We start from the raw sequence: 15,680 nt of genomic DNA on the forward strand, positions 1-15,680 counted from the left end.
CCCCCTTTATTGGCGCAGGCCGACTGAGCAGAAAACCACGCTGCAAGCCCACCGAACACATTCGCCCAACTGCAACCCCGCCAACGACATCATGGGTCCACTGTCAGCAGTCCCTCCGGCCTACCGACCAACGGATCTTCCGGGCTGCGGGCACAACCCTACCCTACACGTGTTCTGTACATACATATGTATATGTACATGTGCCTACTCCCACAGGTCATGTCCTGCCCTTGCGGCTCTCTTCCATTGGCAGCCCAAGCCGTCATCAGGCTGCTCTTCATGCACATACCATGCGCCTCAAACACGAACCACTTTCGTCGCAAAACAAATCACCAAGCCGGCATTCAACTCATGTACACCGACATTTGTATTCATGACACCAACCATACAAGTACTGCTCTGCTGCAAACCTGGCCTCCCGTCAACCGTCCAAGCCCTGGCGCCAAGGGCGGAACTCTTGGACGTCCTTCGTCTTTGCAAATATTTGCCTGATTGCCCATGGGCCCCACTGCCTTCATGCCTGTGCTTGCCGTCCATGGTCGCGCCGTTGAAGCCTTTAAAGTTTGGTACCTAGGTTAACGTGGATAGCCTAGCAGCCGTGTTAGCAGGTACATGACGCCACTCAATGCATCCCACACATACCTTCTTGTTGGTGTACGCCTCCAGCCCAGCTTCACCGCACTCCCTGCCAATCCCGCTCTGCTTTACGCCACCAAACGGAACACGCAAATCAGAGTCGTTGCTGGAATTGATCCAAACCATGCCTGCTTCAACCCGTCGAGCTACACGGTGCGCCTTGGTAATGTTTTCGGTAAACACCGCTGCACCCAAGCCATACGTAGTGTCGTTTGCACGTCGGATTGCCTCCTCTTCTTCCTTGAACGAACTGATGGCCACGAACGGGCCAAACACTTCCTCGCGGTAGATTTTCATCGAGTCTGTCACATCCTTGAAAATGGTAGGTGCCACGAAAAAGCCCTTACCACCTACGTTCTTGTACGCCTCGCCGCCTGCAACCAGCGTGGCTCCCTCTGATTTGCCCGATTCCACGTACGAGAGCACGCGCTCAAACTGCGCCTTGGTCACTTGCGGTCCTTGGAACGTGTCGTCCTTGAATGGATCTCCAACGACTGAAGCCGTCTTGACGTAGTTCTTGAACGCCTCGACAAACTTTTCGTAAATGCCCTCCTGCACCAGTATCCTTGATGTTGACGTGCACACCTGGCCTTGGTTGTACCTGAAAATTGTCAGTCAAATGCAACCAAGGAGCATAGGCATATCCCACATGATACCCGTGTGCGCCCACTTGACGGCTTGATCAAAGTCTGCATCATCGAAAACAATCAATGGCGACTTTCCTCCGGTTTCGAGTGTAATGTTCTTCATGTTGATAGCAGCCATCTTCATAATCTCCTTTCCTGTTGCTGTCGATCCGGTAAAGGCAATCTTGTCCACGTCAAGATGCTGCGCCAGCGCAGCTCCAGCCGTCCTGCCCCAGCCATTGAGGAAGTTGACGACACCTGGAGGGAAGCCGGCTTCTTTGACCAGGTATCCAAGATACAGAAGGGACAGTGGCGTCTGCTCAGCAGCTTTCATGACTACTGTGTTGCCGGTACAGAGGGCAGGACCCAGTTTCCAGGCCGCCATAGCCAGGGGAAAGTTCCAACTGGATGAAGTCAGTACCTCCATGTCAAATTCTCCCAAACCAAAGCATCTTACGGGATGATCTGTGCACAGACACCGACTGGCTCCCGGACAGTGTAGGCTAGCTTGAGGGGTGAGGTGTTAATGACGGTGCCATGAATCTTGTTGGCATATCCAGCATAGTACTTGATGGTGCCGACGACTTCGCTCAAGTCCTCATTGAGCGAGACCAAGTAGGGCTTGCCATTGTCCCACGTCTCAATGGTCGCCAGCGTCTCTCTGTGCTCATCAATCAATTGGGCAAACTTGTACAATAGATCGGCTCGGACATTCGAGTCCATGTCCCGCCAATCCGGGTTGTTCAGGGCCTTGCGTGCTGCTGCTACTGCAATATCGACGTCCTCTGGGCCAGCCGCATAGACGGATGTAATCTCGCTCTCGTCGCTGGACCGACTTAGCTTAGCGCAGACAGGGTGTTGCAGGGGGGTTTTTGGCATACCTGGGGTTTATGGTTGTGATGGTCTCACCAGATTTGGACTTGACAAACTCATTGTTGATGAAGAGACCTCTTGGCTGCTTATACTTGCGGCCATTTGGCGCTGTAAGCTCAACGAAGAGGTCAGACATGTTTTTAGTGTGAGTCGTGTAGAATTTCCAAGTCGGACTGATGCTAGCACCAGGTACCCTGTATAGCAATGGCTGAAGAGAAAGCGATGTACGAGGGCGGAGTGGAGCTCTGGTCAAGGCCGAGTAGATACGGGACATATCCCTTGTTGACGCGGACATGGCCAGCTATCTATAGTTTGCAGATATCTATTGCGCCGGCCAGTGATGAGTGCGGTAGTACCATCGGCATCTGCGGACCCCGCCATGAGGCGGTTAAGGCTAGCCCCACCGCATGCAACTGCCTTTTTCAGATGCCTGTCCTCCGTTGTCTACTTCTACTACACATTTTCAGCATCCGGTATGCGTGTCCCTGGATACAGCCAGTACGCTCGGCTCTACTCTTCTTGCCGGTCGAAAGAAAATGGCGCCGAAAATGGTATACTAGCCCATGTTTTCGACATGGTCGTTATCATCACGTGAACCCCATCCCGGTTTCCCCGGTCTCTCCACGCACGCTGTAAGTACTGCTGTACTTATCATTTGTTTTTCTGCATTGGTTTCGTATTACACACTCCCTGGAAGCCTTAGGTCATTTCTCGTACCAAGCTATCTGTTCATGCCGATGAATGCCATTGGTCCATCCATCGTACACTCGATATGACTATATTGTATGCATCATTGAGAGAGTGTGAGTGGGTGCATTCGGCAATTCTTAATCTCATTGGACTCGTGCATACCGCTGCCAATGCACCTGACGCTCTGCATTGTTTTCGCGTACAGTTACACATATTTTGGTATGCCTATCTGATCCATAAATGAGAAACACACTCGGATGTTGTTGCCAGTTGATTGGAGCGCACAGCAATCGTCACGCTTATTGGCAGACAGCAGTGGAAACTACCCCACCATGCTATCCGCTCGCGTCATTGTACATATCGACTTCCAAAACTTCTGCCCTCATGCCGATCTCTTTGAAAGAAAAAAAATTCCCTGATCAATGCCGCCCGCCTAGCGCCCAGTTAAATCCAGGGAATCTGCTGTAGGGAAGAAAAGGAAAAACAAACAGTACAACAATGTCAGCCTTCCAGAAAAGAACCGTCAAGGTTCACGTGCTCAAACTACCGCAGATTCTCCTCAAGCTTCTCGTCACTCGCCCATACTCCACAATGGACATGACCCGCGACCCACTGTCCGCCTCACCCCCCGACGCCGAGCGCCCAGACGCCTCGATAGACGTCTCTCACTCGCTCGAGTACTGGAATAGCGTCTCGGCCGACGTGAACGGCATGCTTGGCGGTTTCCCCCAGACCACGCGCATTGATTTGCAAGGCTCGTCCAACTTCCTCACAAAGCTGCGCCGCGGCAGAGCCAATGCATCCTCCAAGGAACCCCTGCCGCCTTTACAGCGTGTAGCCGACTGTGGCGCGGGTATCGGCCGCATAACAAAAGGTTTACTGCTGGGCGTGAGCGAAAAGGTCGATGTTGTGGAGCCCGTCAAGAAGTTTACCGACGAGCTGGTGCAAAGCCTAGCCAGCGAGGAACAAAAGGAGGGAAGAGGCCAGTTGGGTGAGGTTATCAATCTCGGTCTACAGGACTGGATACCCGAGTCTGGCACGTACGATGTCATTTGGAACCAGTGGTGCCTCGGACACTTGACCGACGCACAACTAGTCGTGTACCTCGAGCGCTGCAAGCAAGGACTCAAACCAGCAACAGAAGGCCAGGATACGTTTAGGAGTTGTATCATTGTCAAGGAAAACATGTCGACGGATATCAAGCACAAGGACATCTACGACGACGAAGACTCGAGCGTCACACGGTCCGACGCAAAGTTCCGCATGCTCTTCCAACAGGCTGGCCTGAAGATTGTTGCCACAGAGCAGCAGAAAGGTATGCCGAAGGAGCTATTCCCCGTACGTATGTACGCACTCAGACCAGAGTAAACATAAGCCAAAGAAAATCATGATACCCCCCCACCCCTCAATTAATGTAAAATAGAATGCCGAATCAAACGATATACCACCATACAATGAGTAAACCTCCCTCCCCCCCTCATCAACCCATCTATACCTCTCCCGTCTCCGTGAATCTCTGTACTACGCCCAGCGAAAACACCGGCGCGCCCGGCACCGCCTGATGCACCGGCAACCTCCCCACAACCACCTTTCTCTTCTTCATAACCTTTGGCTTAGCCGACTCCTCATCTCCTGCGTCCTGTCCCCCAGACGTATCCATGACATCCTCAAACTCTTCTTCCTCTTCTTCCTCGTTATCCCCTTCTTCTTCATCATCATCATCATCCCCTTCTTCCTCGCCTTCATTCGCATCTTGCGCATCCTCCGCAGGGTAACTTGCCGGATACGTTTGCCGCAGATACTTCATATCAAATACCTCCTGGTGCGCATGCTGCCAAACATCTTTAATCGCATCGCCCGAAAGCACATCCTTGACACGTGTCGTAGGTATAGCTTCAGAGTCGAGGCGCTCAGACTCTGGCACCCCCGCATCGTCATCTTCGTCATCATCTTCCTTTTCGCTTTTTTCTTGCTTATTGGTAGCGACTTTCTTGTTCATGTCAACGCCCCATTCTTCGGGGATGTACAACCACTCTGCTGCCTTGCGGATCTTGTCTTCGACCCAGCCTTCTTCCATGGGCTCGAGCCGCTTCCGCAGCAGCGTCCCCGCCATACCCGCCGCCATGCCGCCCCCCGCGTTCATCGGGTACAACGGGTTCGGAAAGGGATGCAGGGCTTGGAATTTCTCCGTGTTAGTGGGTAGCGGCTGCGTCGCAATGAGGCGCCGTCGGACGTCGCGTTCCACAAAGACCTCGTTGCCGCCTGCGTCGAGAATGTGGTTGCCAGCCGCGTCTTTGGACGGGATTCGCTGTTTCTGCGTGACGAGCTTGTTTTGGTGCCGGAAGCCGCCGTTGATGAGGAGGTGGATGGAGGTTATGTAGTTTGTTACCATGGTCGTTGCGCGATGGATTTGGGGCCTGCCGGGGGGAAGGATATTAGTTTTTGTATGCTACTACTTAAAAACCTGATGGCGCTTTCCAAGTCAAACTCAAACAATCAAGTTGCAATTTCCTCTTTTTTGGGGGGCGTAGATATTGTCTACCCAGAAACATATACGATGCAGGCGCAAACCGGTTCTAACAAAAACGCGACACCGCCTCGCAATTGCACAAAGAACAAGCATGCTCATCCCCTCTCCCCCAACACTTACCAGTCAACAGCCTCCCCCCGGCTCATCTTGAACTGCATCTCAGCTTGTAGTCGATCCATGGTCTTGATCATAGGCATGAGCTGGCTACGCAGTTGGTCCAGCAGCCGAATGTCATCTCGGTCCGGCGCGCCCTGGAAGTTTTGATTCATCTTTTTTTCGCCTCTGATTTCCTTGCTCTTTCTTTGTATCTCTACTTTGCGCTTGATAGTTGAGAACTCCAGATTCTTTGAGAGTAGAGTGGGTTCTTTTTTTTCTCTCCGAGTTGATTGTGGGAGAAGAGAGAAAGGGTTGGAGTGAAGGGTAATGCTGAGGGTGCTGCAAGCGGATTGGTTGGATGCTTGAGCAATTGGCGCTTGTGGATATTGGGATTAGTGCGCTTGGCAGGTCGATACACATGTCGATCTATCTTGTTCTGGTCTATAGTCTCAATGTAGACATGGAAATTCTTATGATACCAGTAATTGATGGAAATATAAATCATTCATTCTTCGTATCGGTCAATGACCGTCTTGTCATATCTACATAAAAGTTCCTTGATCACATCGACATGTCTGGGTATTATCTTTCACCAAACCCTCCCTTTGCTCAATTGTCCCGAGATATTGTCCATTACCAGCATGTTCCAATCCGGCCAAAGAAAGAAGAAAAAAACTTGAAACAAATGTCTGGACTGTTTCTGAGACATATGATTATGCGCCCAGGCTCGCGCCGTTCTGTCGTAGTGGTATTTGTAATCATGCTAAGCCGCCGTTTGTTATGCAAAGAGCTCAAATTGAACGAATGAGGGTATAAGGAAATATCAAACGCTTGAACGCAGCAGAACGCCGTTAAAAAAAAAGTCCCAGAAAACGACAAAACGCATTAAGAACAATAGGGTATAAAGGTCTCCTGGACCTTTGGAGCACAGCTCGAAAGAAACGAAGAATAATCAGACACTGACGGTGCGTCGGACGCCCATCTCAGGCTTTTGCGCGTAGCCGATAAGAAGTTTGAAGCTTGTGCCACGCTTCTCGCATTCACTGATGAGGCTTTCGTCGCGCCAGATGCTGTTCTCGAGCATAGTTCCTGAAGCTGCGGCACCAGGTGCTCCAGCTTCAGGAAGAACAAGTGATTCGTAGCAGCGGGAGTACCACCACCGACCGACGCGAGCCACCATGTCAGTGATGTCGTTGTTGGTGGATTCTGATGCTGAAGACGCGTTGAGGAGATCAGAGAAGGAGACTCCGGGCTTTGGTCCATCAGGTGAGGCCATATTGTTGCTTGTCTTTGTTGTTGAGCTTACTGTACTGTCTTTCCTCATGGTGGCAGGTGCCTTCATGTCCTCGAGATTAGGTAATTTTCCAGCAACAGGGACACCAACAACACAGCGGTTGCATTCGACGAAGCCTTTGCGACCAATGCCGGCCATGACCTCGTCGCTGATGTTGCGGAGCGAGATGTTCTCATCCGCTACCTGCATCCTCATCTTCAGGCCACGGACTGCACGGCGCGCCCGGTTGCCCATATTGACAAGATCCATATCGAGGACGTTGAATTCGAGGTAGCCACCAGGACGCAGGACGCGCTTGGCTTCCGAAAGGACAAAGTGGTGCTCAGAGGAAGGAAGTGCAGTCGGAAATCGAAGCACAACGCATGCAAAGAAATGCATAGGGAACGGGAAAGCTTTGCTGAGAGAGGGATGGCAGATATGGCGGTGGTTACCGAGAGTCGACCAAGCCTCAGCAGCACCCTCAGATGACGTCGTCGGAGATGGATCAGGCCCCATGTCATACACAGTCGCCTCGGGATAGGTCAGCGCACAGTAGTAAGACCAGTCTTTGCCGAGCCCATCAATGACCAGAACACGGTCCTCTTTTGGGTTCTTGAGCTCAAAATGAATTGGGCTAAACAAGACGCGACCGAAGGAAAGCCACTTGCTTATCATAAGAGCACCGAAACGAAGATTTGCCATGGATAGCAGTCCGTCCGCTTGGTTCTCAGCAATGTCCATGAGTTGCGAGTCTCTATACCGGCTCGTGGCGGCACTAGTGCGGTCTTTGCTTGACTGAGAGGCGATGGTACATCTCGATTGTCGTACATTGTGTGATAGAGACGCTGGGAGACTAGAGCGAGTCGAGCGTTTTGTGGCGGATCCAGTGGAAAGACGAGGACTGGCGGGCAGGCTCAGCCTTCCAGTGACGGGATCAATAACGCTAATCTTGCGCTCCCCATAATCTGAGATAAACTCTGAGAAAGATACTGAGGAAGCCGGGGACTGATTGGAATGCAAAACAGCCAGCAGACGAGAGCGGCGTAGGTGCAGAGATGGGTTTGTGACTTCATCGTCGTCGCGCTCTGAATCTGGTACATTGACTGGTGCCTTGGGTCGCAAAGGCATTGGTTCAAGAGAAGGATGACTGCGAAGGGTATTCCTATGCTCAGCGGCGTGAGAAGTGACAGGCGAGAGAACCTCGTCAATCAGATCGTCGTACTCATTCCAGAGCTCATCTTCGGACAATGGTGCTCCAGGGCTAGGCACCACAGCAGTGCTTGCAGCTGGGGCAAAGCTCCAAATGCCAGAGCTACTCGAGTATGATACCTCCGAATCCTTACGAGGCGGAAACTTGAAGAATTCACTTCGGCGGTTGGCCTCATCCTCCTCGGGGCTCATAGCTGCAATAGCTGATCCATGCGCAAGAGCGCTCAAGCCTTGAAGGATAGGATACGGCTCGACCGGACCCGCGGTTGCAACTACGGGGCTGATAGAATCAAAAGATGTCCGAGGAAGAGCTGCGGGACGAGGTTGATTTGGAACAAAAGGGCGAGAAAACGATCTAGATGATGGGCGTCCTGGTTGGCGGCGGGTGGAGACAACTTGAGGGATGCGACCGACTTGAGCCAAGCGGCTTGGGCGTGGAGGTGGATTTGCTGGTGGAAGCCCAGGCGAGGAGATGTCTTGCGGACGAACATGGGCTTCTTGACTAGGCGGAGAGTTGGGAATTTGAGGCTCAGGTTCCGATGGTTGCAAAGCAAGTGCTGCATCCTGCGATGGGGCAACCCCATAATCTTGTACTGGGAAAGGCTGCTCGAAGGGAGACGTAGGCCGAGAGAGATCGGTGACGGGCGTCAGGTCTGCGAGCGAATAACGCTCAGGGTTGTAGGACGCTGGCACGTTGGTATCAATAAACAACTTGCTCTGTTGCTGTTCGGGTTGTGGCGGCGCCTCTGGGCGTAAGAAGACCTTGGGTGAGGCTGGGCGTGCTGTAGACACAAAGCTAGGTTCAAGAATTGGCTTGGGTGGCAGCAGCATAGAGAGCATTCTTTCCTTCCTTCCAGGCTCATCATCTGAAAGAGCACTCTCTGTGCCTTCATCAGCCTCCTGCATGAGCTGCTCTATATCGTTAAGCTCAAGACCGGACTGGTCCATCAAGGCATAATGTGCAACAGAGCGAGAAGCGCTGACCGTGTTGCTAGGACTGGCTGCATGACCTGCTGGTGTGTCTGCACGTGGTCCCGCATGTGCACGTTGGAAGAAGTTCCACCTCTTGGACGGTTTCGATGCCTCCTTCTCTGCTTTGTTCTTCTTTGATGATTTCAACCACGTGCCCTCTTTGGTCTCAGTTGGAGCTCCGCTTATCGAATTCTTGCGAATTCTTCCAACTATGCGGCTGCCAGAACCCAAGGAGCCACTAGACACTTGCGTGTTTTGCAATGCTCGTGATGTCCTTTTCGAGTTTGCATCAGGCAGAGATGGTTTCTTCGCGTCGTCATCGCTTTCCGAGGGCTTCCGTAGTCCCATAGCCATCTTCTTCATTGGAGATACGCCACGCATCGTATTCGGCATCGCAGAAGGCAGTAGTGTTGGTTTGTTCTTCTCCAGTGCAGACTGTGACATACTGCCTTCAATCTGCGTCGTTTTCGTTGGCTGTTTGATGGATACGTCGAGACTGCTGCTACTCTGCATCGGTTCGGGACTACGTGAGAGCTCTGTGCTACTTCCTGTACCCCGGATAACTACCGGAGCAAGTCGGTTCAGGAAGAAGTCATCCATGTCCCCGCTTGTCGTACTTGTCATGCTACTCTTGCGGGTCGAAGGTGTCTTGTCCAAACTCTCATTAGTCGTCCCGGCACTAGCAGAACGTCCAATACTATTGGTACTGATCGAACTTCCACTCCGACCTCTGCCGGCATATCGCCCGTATCCTTCATGCCCAGTACCTGCAGCAGGCCCTCTACGGTGTAGCTTTCCATCTGACTTCGCGGGGGCAGCGGGCTCAGTCTTGGTACGACGCGTGAAAAATCCGAATCGAGAGGTTTTGTTCGGGCTTGGGGCTGGTGCCGGTACTGGTCCAGAGCTAACTCTTCGGGTGGTTCTATCAAGCTGGAGATCTGGAGTAGGTCCACGCGATGTTGAGCGGGTGGCTGGTGGCAAAGCTGACGAGGGATTAGGCGATGGAAGCCGTGAAGACGGTTTTGCCGGAGTGGTCGTTTTGGACCTCATGGTGGACGCTAGCGCTATCCTAGATTCGGACGATGCGCTACGCTTATGGTGGGATGGAAAGTGAGGCATGTTACTCTGGATGATTGGCGATGGACCTCGGAGTCCTGATAGCTCTGGAGTACCATCTCTGCTAGGTCTTGATGGCCGCCTTGCCGATAGCATTGGAACAGGCGATTGGTTTGCAAGATGAGCGAACTCGGGAGGTGCCTGAGCCTGTGGTCTTTCACTTGTGTTCTGCATCACTTCTGATGTTCGAGGACTTTGAGGGAGGGTGGCTAGTGCGTTAGGTGACGACATGTCCTTGTATTTTGCGCTCTCGGTGATGACAGTGGATACAGATGACGATGATGTCGAGGACTCTCTGACTGTGGATAGAGCGTGTGGGTGGCGATTGTTCATCTCATCTGGAGTCTTGTGTCGAGTAACAGGTGGTCTACTCTGTAGAGGACTTGCTTGCCGTGTCCGGTTAGAAGCTCTCGATAGTGTTGTTCCTGGCGAATAGGACGACATTGATGTAGGGGTCGATGAGACACTGAAAGGCCCTGGAGACTCCGAGTAACGTGTCGATGGGGTTGCGGAGAGAGCATATTGGGGGACCGGAAGAGGAAGAATATCTGTAGGTCCAATCTCGTCATCATAGAGCGGACTGTTATACAGCTCGGCCTGGGGCTCTGAACGAGCCAGTATTGTCGAGGTCGGTGGTATTGAGATCCCTAGAACAGTCTCGGAGAAAGGATCCTTGTAGCCACCAGGTATGCCCTCCATCGGTTGCGCATCATCCTGAGATGACATCGAATCGTCCCTTATGCGTATTGCCTGTCGACCACTAGCAACCCCAAAACTCGCTTGCTTTCTCCGGAGAACATTCGATCGAGGGCTTTCGATAGTTGATGCCGATGACCCTGATGCGAGCGAAGGTGTACGAATACTTTGGGGAACCTCGAGCTTGGGTAGTCGGGACGTCGACGTCTGAGATGTTGGTTTTGAGCTTGTAGCGTTTGTGTTCTGAGGAAACATAGGCGTAGACCGGCTGGTAGTTCTTTGGCGTATACTAGATGTTGATACCGACCCTGTTTGGCTTACAGGACCTCTGGGCTGTACCTCATCATCTCTTGAAGGCCTCCTCTTCTGCAGCTTAGAGTGACTTGAAGCGGGTAGCTGCGATGGGCCTGTGGTGGGTGTGATAGATCGTTGAGGCAACCGAGTAGTGGGTCCTCGGTCCTCCACCCTCCTTGAGGGAGGGTATTGTGACTTATAAGAAGCCATTTTGGGAAGCCTTGTGTAGCACGGCTAGATGTACAACAGATGCTTGTGTACGCCGAGTAACTCATGAAGGCATGTGCTTACCCTTCTGTGAGACGCTTGAGACAAAAGGGTTTGGCAAATGGGAGCCGGAAATCGAGACTCCGAAACTGATAGCAAAAGCCAACTTGGATAGAATCCGTGGAGCGAATTGGTGTGAGGTGCGGCTGATGGCGGGAAGGCTAGATTAACCGGACGGGGGTGGCGATTCGGGGATTTGTTACGATGACTGAGATTGCAAGTCTATCCATATAAGTCATCCGGCCAGATGGTACTTGCAGTCTTGCGTATCCGTGCAGACTTTCGGTGAAGTTGTCAAAATCTTTCTCGTATGCCACATCTATCGGCAAGTCCGAAAACGAGTGATGGGTGTGGCGCAGTCGGCAATGCCCGAGATGGGGCTGTGCCAGGGTACAGCAAGATGGGACGAAAATCGACCACGACGCGCGCAGGGAGCAACGAGACGATGACTGGTGTTATACTCTTGCCCCCAAAGGCAGCTCACGCGTCCCGTCTATTCTTACCTCAGGGTCAACAGTCCTAGCGCGGGGCTTCAACCGAGAGTCGCCTCAGTGGGGCTTTCGCGGATGAGCCGTCTTCAAAACGGAGGACCAGTCCCGGTGCCTCTTTCAAGTAGTCCTGAGTTTCTCGGCAATATAGGTGGTTTGGCAAGCTCAGTGATGGAATCTGTTGGGCAAGAGCGCTTTGGTGATTGTCGCAGTTGCGTGGTGCGTAGGCTTGCATATGTACAACCTCGCGGCGTGCGCATCTTGGATGCGCACACATCTTCCAGAGAGCCGACGCCGGCGGCCTTGCGATATTGGGCTGATTCCGGACGGCGACATCCTAGCCCAGTGCGGGCGCTTGGGCTTGGATAGGTGGGTGGAGGCCTTTGGCTTGGAGAGAGAGCACAGCCAGTCGAGTTGCTGAGCGGTGGTGGAGGGTGGTGATTCGCAAACAGGCCTTGTACGGCGCCAGCCAAGTGAAAAGTCCAATTGGCTGTCAGGGCGCCCGCGTCCGTCCTTTACCCACCAACATTATGCCGTTCCAAACGCTCAGCAACCCTCACCACAAGCCTCACGTTTTGCTATTGCTTTTCAAGACACGTCTCATGACAGGGCTGTTGTTTTGGGAGCTGAGATGCGAATCTTAGCGAAAGATGTCGACAAATAGCCGTGACGTCGCAACGGCCCTCATTTGCCAATATTCGCCCTTCCAGCTACATATGCTACCTTCAGCCCTTCGAAATTGCGCGACGATCAGCCATTGATTGTCCCATCGAGTTCAAGAAAGGACCGACATGGCTATCAACGGCTCGTATGCATCTACCTTAATCTGGCGAAGCAATAGATCCGTTGAGAAGCCTTCACCTGTCGAGGGGGTTGTCTGACTGTTCAATCAGGGCTTGCAGGGCAACAGGCGGCTGGATTCCCCATGCAGAAACAGTCATATGGCTTTCTGAGCGATTTTCGCAGTGGTTACCCAATGGATCTCGCAACTCTTGTTGCTATTCTCGTGACCATTGCATGCTTTAACCAGGTGCCTGCGGATCTGCTTGTGAGGCGATGGCATCATGCCTGTCAAGCCGGAGAGCCCGTCCAGAGAGAGCTGGAGTGTGGCTGAGTGCCTTAATTCGGTTTAGCTTCAGGCAAATCTGAGGCTGAGCAGTCGATCTCCCTCGCCACAATGACAACGCATCAAAAGGCTGCGCAACTCTCGACTCACAAAGAAGATTTTGATCTTTCTTCACCTGCAATAGCAAAAGCGGTATTTTTTGCTATCCTCGACAGTTTCACTTGCGCTTCGGAGCGAGGGCGCGCCATTGTGGATGCGATCCACCGTCCAGGTCGCGCCAAAGCCACCACACCTGCTGACCCCAGCTTTGGACGCTCATTCGTGCTCTGGTAATGTGAAAAAAACGGCCGCCCGCAGAGCTATATGGTCATGTGACTACGCCATACTGTATAGGGAAGGGTCTGGTGAAGGGTTACGACCAATGAGAAACTGAATTTGGCCGTTAACGTTATCACTGGCCCCAGTTTGATACAAGGATTGAATGTGCTCATCCGTAGAGACGATACCCGTGGGTAGATGCGGTAAAGGGTGTTCAACGAGCTGACCCAAAGGTCGCTAGTTCTCAAGAGTGGTGTTGGAGTTTGAGACATCCAAGAAAGCGTAGAGACCTGTTGAGTAAAGCCATCCCAACGTCTAACAGCCGGAGCGATAATAGTGTTGCAAGTAGCGCAAAGTTTCTGCCTCATAGTGACGGCGTCTTGCGTCTAGATTTGACGGTTCTAGCCGTCAAGGTGCTGGTGTCGGAGCCAAATCTCAGTTGTTGTTAACCGCCCAAATGCAGGACGCATGATATACTGGGTCGACATGTCAAGTTACGACAACGATCAGAGGCCCACAGCGGACTCATTTGGCCCCGGACTGATTCGTGCTTTGACTCTAGCCGTTAGTCAAATGGAGAAGGGGGAAAAGGGAGGGCGGCACGGCGCGACTGCTTCACTGTCTACGAATCACTTGCTGTGAACACCTGATGACCCTGTGAGACCCAGTGGAGCTCGGCCCGCCGCGGTACGAACAGGAAATAAGTTCGTCTGAGGTCACCGTGTGGAAATGACGACGTGCATTTTAGTGCGCGACTTAGTTGTGACGGCCCCCTCTGTTCGTCAAGCCGCCAAAGCACAATTTTTTCCATGGTTGTAAAGGTGGCAGTAGTGCGGGGTATGGCAAAACGAGAGCGCTTCCGACTCTGTTAGTTTCCGTCTATCGGAGGTAATGCTCTTTGGAGTCTGCTGTGCGATGTGACTCAGCTTATCGCGCGTATATGTATATTTTGTCGGCAAGGTCCGAATGCATTGACCGCAAATGCCGATCTTCAGGAAGGTTGAGGAAGTTCGTGGGGTTTTTTATTTACCATAAACACTATGACAATGTCCAAACAGGCCAATTGCCATCGATCTGGGAATACCCGGTCGGCTGAAGTGTTAGTGACCGCCAGCGTATCCAGGATAGACCTGGCTGCTAAGCCGGTTCGTGGGGGAACCCATTATCAAATCGGAAGTCCGTAGAAGTCTGCTTAGTTCCAGATATACACCCGTTTTTTTCCCGAGTGCATCTCGTAATAATGTTGAACATTCCGCGGGAATGGCTCTACAGCTCATCTGTGCTGTTAACACTAGGACAAGCCCGTATGTTTCAATATAGAGATATGACTGGGATGAAGAAGAATTACATCCTAGCCACAGTGTTACCAACCAAGAAGATTGTACGAGTATTATTGTCGTTGATAGATTCGACATTTATTTGGTCCGGTCATATAGAGATGCCTGAGAGTGGTCAGTTTAAAAGCAAGCCACGTGACTGCGCGTTGATCCAGAAAGACACGCGTGGTTTGCACATGTAGATTCCTGGTACATTTCATCATGGCCCTACAGCAGAAGGTTACCAAATACCAGGAACGCGTATATACAGCACTCCAGCAGATTCCAGAAGGTCGCGTCACAACATATGCCGCTATAGCAAAGGCTCTGGGCAGCTCTCCACGAGCCGTGGGCGGCGCGCTGCGCGTCAACCCATTCTGTCCGGCAGTGCCTTGTCATAGATGCATCGCCAGTACCGGAGTAAGCATTCTGCGACGAGAGGTACGACAGTTGTGCTGACCGATACAGTTTGTTGGCGGCTACAAGGGTGACTGGGAAAAGGCACCGAGCGGACAGAACCAGGAGTCGAAACTGGAGCTGCTGAGGGAAGAAGGTGTATTGTTTGATCAAAGTGGCTTTCTGATTGACAAAGCCTTGTTGTGGGATGAGTTCAATAGGGAGAAGCTAAAGTGAAAGCTGTGGATGCAGAAAGTCCAAGGTTCGCGAGGCTCGTCCAAAGTGGGGCAGGTAGAAGCGGGGTGGGTAGTAAGAAGTTTCGCGTTCAGAGGCAGGGTGGGCAGAAATTAAATTTGTACATCAGTCGCATTCAGAGCAAGTAAAGGGTATTTAGGACGCGGTTGCATTTGCTGAGAAATCAATCACATTCAATCAAGCTTGGGCAGATTCGCCACTCGTTTTTTAGAGGTGCCGGACGGGCCAACGCCGCGGACGGGCCAACGCCGGATTACGTCCTCCAACACCAATTATTCTATCCACTTCAACCACCTATAACGTGACCATAATGTAATCAATTAACGCTGCGCTTACTGCTATTAACGCGCTAAAGCCTAATAAAAAGCTTATATACTCTCAAATTACAAAAAAATATAGTGTTAACCCAGGAACGCTGAGCCACCGCCACTAAGGTATTTCTAGCTCCAGACAAGCAGCTGCATAAAACCAGCAGACAGTCCACCTATAACATAAAGCTGAGCTTATTAATTATATTAATAGACTCACTAAGCGAGGCCTACTACCTATATAGAGTATTATTC

General features: G+C 52.0%; 5 protein-coding genes across 5 annotated transcripts; 2 read left to right on the top strand and 3 right to left on the bottom strand.

Moving 5' to 3' along the window:
• Window positions 1–556: 556 nt before the first annotated feature.
• Window positions 557–2,271, bottom strand: COCSADRAFT_159481 (uncharacterized protein; the record flags this gene model as incomplete). Its single annotated transcript, XM_007700734.1, has 5 exons — window positions 557–589; window positions 643–1,237; window positions 1,286–1,666; window positions 1,720–2,088; window positions 2,144–2,271. The coding sequence occupies 5 exons, from the start codon at window positions 2,269–2,271 to the stop codon at window positions 557–559; spliced, it is 1,506 nt and encodes a 501-aa protein (XP_007698924.1).
• A 787-nt stretch (window positions 2,272–3,058) lies between these two features.
• COCSADRAFT_310759 (uncharacterized protein) lies at window positions 3,059–4,254 on the top strand. The gene is made up of 2 exons (XM_007700735.1): window positions 3,059–3,325; window positions 3,378–4,254. Exon 2 carries the CDS (start codon window positions 3,417–3,419, stop codon window positions 4,191–4,193), a length of 777 nt encoding a protein of 258 aa, XP_007698925.1. The 5' UTR covers window positions 3,059–3,325; window positions 3,378–3,416; the 3' UTR covers window positions 4,194–4,254.
• Window positions 4,255–4,314: 60 nt separating this feature from the next.
• On the bottom strand, window positions 4,315–5,624 carry COCSADRAFT_86252 (uncharacterized protein; the record flags this gene model as incomplete). Its single annotated transcript, XM_007700736.1, has 2 exons — window positions 4,315–5,242; window positions 5,476–5,624. 2 exons carry the CDS (start codon window positions 5,622–5,624, stop codon window positions 4,315–4,317), a joined length of 1,077 nt encoding a protein of 358 aa, XP_007698926.1.
• Window positions 5,625–5,939: 315 nt separating this feature from the next.
• COCSADRAFT_198753 (uncharacterized protein) lies at window positions 5,940–11,221 on the bottom strand (the record flags this gene model as incomplete). The annotated part of the gene is made up of 1 exon (XM_007700737.1): window positions 5,940–11,221. One exon carries the CDS (start codon window positions 11,219–11,221, stop codon window positions 6,404–6,406), a length of 4,818 nt encoding a protein of 1,605 aa, XP_007698927.1. The 3' UTR covers window positions 5,940–6,403.
• A 3,460-nt stretch (window positions 11,222–14,681) lies between these two features.
• Window positions 14,682–15,262, top strand: COCSADRAFT_140299 (uncharacterized protein). The gene is made up of 2 exons (XM_007700738.1): window positions 14,682–14,886; window positions 14,935–15,262. The coding sequence occupies exons 1-2, from the start codon at window positions 14,689–14,691 to the stop codon at window positions 15,097–15,099; spliced, it is 363 nt and encodes a 120-aa protein (XP_007698928.1). The 5' UTR covers window positions 14,682–14,688; the 3' UTR covers window positions 15,100–15,262.
• Window positions 15,263–15,680: the final 418 nt, after the last annotated feature.

Source organism: Bipolaris sorokiniana, assembly GCF_000338995.1.
Source record: "Bipolaris sorokiniana ND90Pr unplaced genomic scaffold COCSAscaffold_5, whole genome shotgun sequence".
Classification (NCBI taxonomy): Eukaryota; Fungi; Ascomycota; class Dothideomycetes; order Pleosporales; family Pleosporaceae; genus Bipolaris; species Bipolaris sorokiniana.